Source organism: Varanus komodoensis, unplaced genomic scaffold, assembly GCF_004798865.1.
Source record: "Varanus komodoensis strain SLA01 unplaced genomic scaffold, ASM479886v1 scaffold15, whole genome shotgun sequence".
NCBI lineage: Eukaryota > Metazoa > Chordata > Lepidosauria > Squamata > Varanidae > Varanus > Varanus komodoensis.
The window spans coordinates 28,100,162-28,106,591 of record NW_025335440.1 but is presented as its reverse complement, the minus strand read 5'-3'; the positions used below and the strand labels follow the sequence as shown (position 1 = coordinate 28,106,591).

Here is a 6,430-nt window from a genome sequence, read left to right as displayed (position 1 = left end):
CAGATCATATATTAAGTTGCTATGAAAAATTTTAAAGGACACACTAATTTTGTACAAAACCTCAATTTATTCCAAAGAAATTAAAATATGTATTTTATATATATTTATATATAAACTTCTATTCCTCTATAAATATAGATGATCTTGCGATAGTGAACAGAAATAAATGCATACCAAATTCATATAGCTATGCATTTCAGGGTATGGTTAAGTCATAGATAATATTTATGACAGGTGCTTATATAAAAAGTTTGAAACAGTACAATCAGAAGAGCAGCAAATCTGTTTTGCTATACAAAGGATTAAATATTAAAATGTGTTTGCCAGTTAAATTTGACACATCTTGTATAAACCTGTTAAGGAAATATGAGCCATAACGGTTTAGAGAGAGCATAGACATGGGCTCTCTTAGCTTTACATATAAATTAATATATTGGAATATCAGGTTTGAAGATGCTTTAAGGTTTCACACCCTATCATTCAGTTGCAATTGCTTTTTTCTGGTGGCCTAATCATCACGCCTTTCAATCACCTACTAGTGAGAAGGAATTAAAACCTATCAATTATAAAAAGATATAGAAATGAAATGTCAGTGTTATAAATACGTTGAAAATCTGAATAAACCAAGTTGCTGGGATCTTTTGTGGTGTTTACGTCCTCACCCTCCCATACTCTTGGCCAGTATGAGTTTGCTTGCAAAATCAGCACACTAGTACCTTTCTGGTATTCTCCCCCAGCAAACACTTTACACAGAAAAACAAAAACAGACCAAAGAAGGAAACTGTTCAGAAAAGGAGTGCCAAATCACAATCAAAATGCACAGTTCTTCTTCTCAGTAGACAGTAACAATGACAACCATTGGCCTTATTTCTGTAGAAGGTGCAGGTAGCCCGTTCCTAGTTTAAAAAGCAAACTGTGCATTCAATATATTACACAAAGTTAGGAGAAATGATACAGTACTGAGAAACTATCAGACTTGTGTACAGGAGCAGCTGTACACAACCACTCAATTCCATAGTTCTTACAACAGGTCACACCTTTAAGCAGGGTTTAGGAGCCTTGGTCCAGAAGAATTTGATGGTGGGTAGAAAAGTTTCTTAGGCAAGGGCTAGGCATGCAATGGAAGATACATACAATTCCCTCCCCCAAACTCCTCCCACCTTGGAACTGAAACAAGTAAAACAGCTTGCTCCTTTCTTCCTTCAGGTCATATTGAGCAAGAACAGGAGTTAGACTCTTCCACTCCCTGTCTGCAGTTGTTGTCATGCTGTGCTCCCACCATTATAACTTTCCTGAAACTATCAGTTCTACCAACATCATCTTCTTGCAAAAGATTCCAGCATTGTGACCAATTATTCCCAGATGGTAGCTGTGTTGTAGCAAGCACAGCAAAGAGTCTTCTCACACCTTAAAGATATTTATTCTGGCATAAACTTTCAGGACTGGAAGCCTAAATCCTGAATCAAGTGGCCTACCAGCAACCATTCTATGTTGCCAGGGGGAGGGGGGGAGTCTGTTGGTTTCATTCTGGTCCCTATTTTTCCATTTTGCACTAAAAATAAAATAGAACGTGAGTTTTCTTTCTTTGCTTTTCTTCAAAAACCAAGAAAAGTCTGCAAAGGGGTTAAAAAAGTTCTAAATAATTACAAAACCAAGAACTTTGTGATTTAAATACAAACATACTTACAAAATCTTACAGAGGCTATTTACAACAACCTCAAAGTCATATTTCCAACTTTACAGTAATGTCAGTCCAGCAGAAGGCAGGGAGAAAAAGGTCTCTCCATTCACCATACTTTTTCCTATCAGTTTCCTGTGAGCTGAAGGGATCAGTCCCTGCCGAAGGAAACTGATCCCTGAGTTTCTCACCTCCAGTCTCTGGCTGGAATGATGGGCAGGCGACAAGGTCTTTCGCTTGCTATTCCTAATGTGTGAACTTCACACTGTAGTCTCCCCTTGCTTGCTGTTGGTAAGTCTGGTATAGAACTTCCTCCAAGAATTGAGTGTTTTCCCAGACCAGATCCAGAAGCCAGAGGTGATTCCTACAATTAAGGTCATGAGATATTTGATCATGAAGACGGTGAAGTCAGGGCTCATGGGCGGATGGTGGTGACTGCTGGGGCAGGGGATGGCATAGCTCTTGCAGCTTTGAGCAAACCAACTCATTTCCCACTGTTCCCTAAAAGCTTGCTCATAAAAATAGCAGGCAATGACGATGGTGGCAGGCACCGTGTACAGGACACTGAAGATCCCTATCCTCACCATCAGCTTCTCCAGCTTTTCTGTCTTGGTGCCGTCATGCTTCATGATGGTCCTGATTCTGAAGAGAGACACAAATCCAGCCAGCAGGAAGGAAGTGCCAATGAATAAGTAAACAAACAAAGGCGCCAGCACAAAGCCCCGCAAGGCATCCACGTTGTTAATGCCCACAAAGCAGACGCCACTCAGCACGTCTCCATCCACCTGCCCCAAGGCCAGAATGGTGATGGTTTTGATGGCAGGAACAGCCCACGCTGCCAGGTGGAAGTACTGTGAGTTGGCCTCAATGGCCTCATGGCCCCACTTCATTCCAGCAGCCAGGAACCAAGTGAGGGAGAGGATCACCCACCAGATGGAGCTGGCCATACCAAAAAAATAGAGCATCATAAAGAGTATGGTGCACCCTTCACGCTTGGTGCCCTGGGCCACTGTCCGTGAGCCATCATCAGAGAAGCGCTCATTGCAGACAACCTTTTCCTCAAGCAGGAACCCTGCAATGTAGGCCACTGCCACGGCAGTATAGCAACCCGAGAGGAAGATGATGGGCCTCTCCGGGTAGCTGAAGCGTTTCATGTCCACCAGGTAGGTGAGCACCGTGAAGAGGGTGGAAGCACAGCACAGCACCGACCAGATACCAATCCACGTGCGCGAGAAGCGCAGCTCCTCTTGCCCAAAGTACATGAGCCCATAAGGGCGGCCGGGCTCACACGGCGCTCCGCAATCCTTCTCGCCCAGGAAACGGTAGTTGAGGTAGGAGGGCACCTTGAGCACCCTGGGGCAGGTGAACCTGCCCGCCCGGTCCGCCAGGTGGCTCCCGCCGCCTCCCCCCGCTCCTGCCCCGCCGAAGCCCGGCCGCAGCTGGGGGTTGCTGGTCCAGAACTCGGGCCCCAGCGACGGCGTCGGGGTGCCGCGCTCCGACGTGTTCTGGCCCACGCACAGCTCGCCGGCGCCGTGCACGGGGAACTTCTCGCAGCGGAGCGTGTCCGGCCACTGGAAGCCGAACTTGTTCATGAGCGCCTCGCAGCCCTGCCGCGCCCGCTCGCACAGCGAGCGGCAGGGCGGCAGCGCCTGCTCCAGCACGGTGCACACGGGCGCGTACATGGAGCACAGGAAGAACTTGAGCTCGGCCGAACACTGCACCTTGACGAGCGGGTAGAACTGGTGCACCTCCAGGCCGGCGTCCTCCTGGTTGGTGTGGCCCAGCAAGTTGGGCATGATGGTCTGGTTGTAGGCGATGTCCGTGCACAGCGGGATGGTGATGGGTTGGCAGAAGCCGTGGTCCGGCACCGAGATGCCGCGCTCACCGTTGTACTGCTGCTGAGGCTGCTGCTGAGCCTGGCCCCGAGCGGGCAGCACCGGCGCCTCGGTCCACAGCAGCACCACCGCAAGCAGCAAGAGCAGCCGCGGCGAGCGCGCCCTGGCTCGGCAACTCCCCGCCGCCGCCTCGGCCCCGCTGCAAACTTGCCGAGCCCACTTCTCAGCCATACTTCGCCGGCTCCTCCCGCCGCCGCTCTCGCCGCCGCTTTCCCTGTCTCCGCCGCCGCCGCCGCCGCCTTCGCCAGGCTGCCGCCGCCGCTGCCTTTCCCCTCCTCTCCTGCCTGCTCAAACTTGAGACTCATGAAGCGGAGGCAGGAGGGAGAAGGAGCCCGGCAGGCGCACGCTCCTCCGCCGCGCCGCCAGCGTGTTCGCCTCCGCAGCCCGCCAGGCACAGCGCGGCAGCCCCTGCTGCTGCTCCTGCTGCCGCCGCCTTTTCTTCTTCCTCCGCCACCGCTGCCGCCTGACCATTTGTGGCAATCCCTCAAGCCCGCTCTCCCTCGAACCGGTTTCCAGGCGCCCCGCAGTCTGCCTTTCACCGGGAGGGAGGAGCCTTGAAATCGACGCCGAAGTTTGCCTGCGTCAGGGACCGTCGCTCAACATCTCCTCTCGCTTCCAAGCGCAGGAGGAGGCGGAGGTCTTCCGATGCGGTGGTTTCTTCCTCGCCCCACCTCCCGCTCTCTTTCTCTCCGACTCCCCTTCCTCCTCCTCCTCCTCCTCCTCCAACTTTCTCCAGGACACAAGGCCTGGGTGGGGGAGGGGGAGCGAGGTTGCTGTGAAGGAGGCCCGCGTTGACGGGGCTTGCCTTAAAAAGAAGAAAAGCAGAAACCTTGGGAGAATAGCCCCATATGCTGTGACCGGCTAATGAATAGAGGAGAGCAGACAATTGCTTTTCATTTTTACGCTTAAAATTCCATGGTTCTCACTAGTAAAAATTTTTTCTAAAAGGAGGCAATAGGAGGCGAAGTCCAGAACAGATGTTTGTTTAGCGTTTGCAGCTTGAGGGAGACACGATTGCTGAAGCGCTTTCCATTGAAAACAACCAAAAACTGCTTCGCTTGAAATTACTGGAACAAGTTCCACCGCGCTCTTCCCATCCGCCTATCCTCCTCAACTGGGAATGAAATAATAAGTATTATTTTTCAAAAATGCAAGCAAACAAGTCGCAGCTTCGCCTTAGAAGTTATTTAAATGACAGCTGCTTTCTCTCCCCGCCCTACTCGAAGGTTACCTATTTAGTTGTAAATATTTCATTTCTGTACAACACGGTAGCTAAAGGGAGCACCCTTTAAAAGTCGAACTGGTAAAATATCTAGCACTGGACAGACTGATGTCAGACTGAAGGACACAAATGGGCAAATATCTCAAGATGCAATTTCAGGGCCAAAATTCTTTGGCGAATGCTAAGCTGGAGGAAGTTCCCTTGAATCAGTGGTACCCACTTCCAGATAAACATGCACACTTTCTGAAGAAGGTATACATTTCTCCAAGATGATGCTGTTCCCAAGGGTCACTTAGCTTAAATGTGTCTCAGGGTTTTCAAATGCAGCAAGGGAGATGGTGAAATTAATCCAAAAGCAAAGAAGTTGTCTTTTATCCCAAATTACAGTTGCTGGTTTTTTCATGAGCAAGGTTTGTGAAGGGCTGCAGCTCAGCAGGGAGAAGGTCCCACATTCATAGTTCAGCATCTCCAAAGGTCCACATCTTTTGGATCCATGAGCAAATTTGCAATTTTGAGAGAGTGTTGTGCAAGTTCTGGTGACATGGAGCAACTTAATGCAGTTTTACACTGGTTACCGGGGGGGGGGGGGGGGACGGACATGGCAAGTCACAAGACACTCATTTCCCAGAAGGCAAATTGGTGAGACTTGCATGTTTAGCCAGAAGAAAAGGTCTATACCTGGAGGATGCTGGCTGGATGGGGGAAATGCAGGGATCTGTACGATTTTTTTTTTCTTGTGCTGTTTATTTATTTATTTAGGAAGCTTATATGCCGCCCCATTTGCCGAAGCCTTGGGGTGGCTCACAACAATATATGTTTAAATATCTGTAGGGTTGATCCTGTCTTATCTTAATCTAAATAGAGTGCAGATGACTAGAAGGCAGTACCTTGCAGCATGTAAGTCTTCCGAGGTTTTTTTTTTTTTAATTAAAAATCAGGGAGCCTGGTGCTTACCAGATGAGGAGTCCACAAGCCCTTGGGTGCTCAAGGGCACCGTGATGGAGACCACAGACCTATAGAGAAGTTGACCAATCCACCAAACAAACCCAGATTAATTTTCATGTTAACCGTGTTTCTACATCTAATTGTTCACACTTGCTGCTTCATCTCCTTCACAGATTTCTCTCATACTACCTGGCGTAACAAGTAATGTGCACTCCAAACTCTACCCTTCACTCACTCAACCATTTCTACCTTCCCAAATTTCTCGTGACTTACGGTATACTTTTCACTATTTTAGGTAGGGATGGTATAACTGTGGACATTCCCAGACAGCATGGCTAATTGGCAATGCTGCTGGGAGCTGGAACACAACAGGATATGGTGGGCTACTAGTCCTCCACCCCAGTTCAAGGAAACTCAGTGAGACTTTTGTTTGTTGGTTATAAAGAACTATCTAATTAGCCATTCATTTTTATTACCTAGTTAGAAATTGTTTTGATAGTTGTCTTAATAAGAAATTAAAATTGATTGCTGCTGTTGGAAATTTCCAATTTATATTTCACCCCAGTTCCTAATTGTTTCCATCATGGATAATCAAGCACATGATTTCTGGTTTAGAGACCTACCAACAAACTAGCATATATATAATATTTTTATGCTCAGAGAGAAGGTAGAATGAGGTTCACCACAGAT

At 48.1% G+C, this 6,430-nt stretch overlaps 1 protein-coding gene across 1 annotated transcript; it reads right to left on the bottom strand.

Moving 5' to 3' along the window:
* Window positions 1-517: 517 nt before the first annotated feature.
* Window positions 518-3,744, bottom strand: FZD1 (frizzled class receptor 1). The gene is made up of 2 exons (XM_044425037.1): window positions 1,688-3,744; window positions 518-532 (listed from the first exon to the last, which is right to left on the bottom strand). The coding sequence occupies exon 1, from the start codon at window positions 3,742-3,744 to the stop codon at window positions 1,939-1,941; it is 1,806 nt and encodes a 601-aa protein (XP_044280972.1). The 3' UTR covers window positions 518-532; window positions 1,688-1,938.
* Window positions 3,745-6,430: the final 2,686 nt, after the last annotated feature.

Excerpts from the sequence above, each read along its gene's own strand:
- FZD1 (XM_044425037.1), bottom strand. The coding sequence starts at position 3,744 with ATGGCTGAGAAGTGGGCTCGGCAAGTTTGCAGCGGGGCCGAGGCGGCG.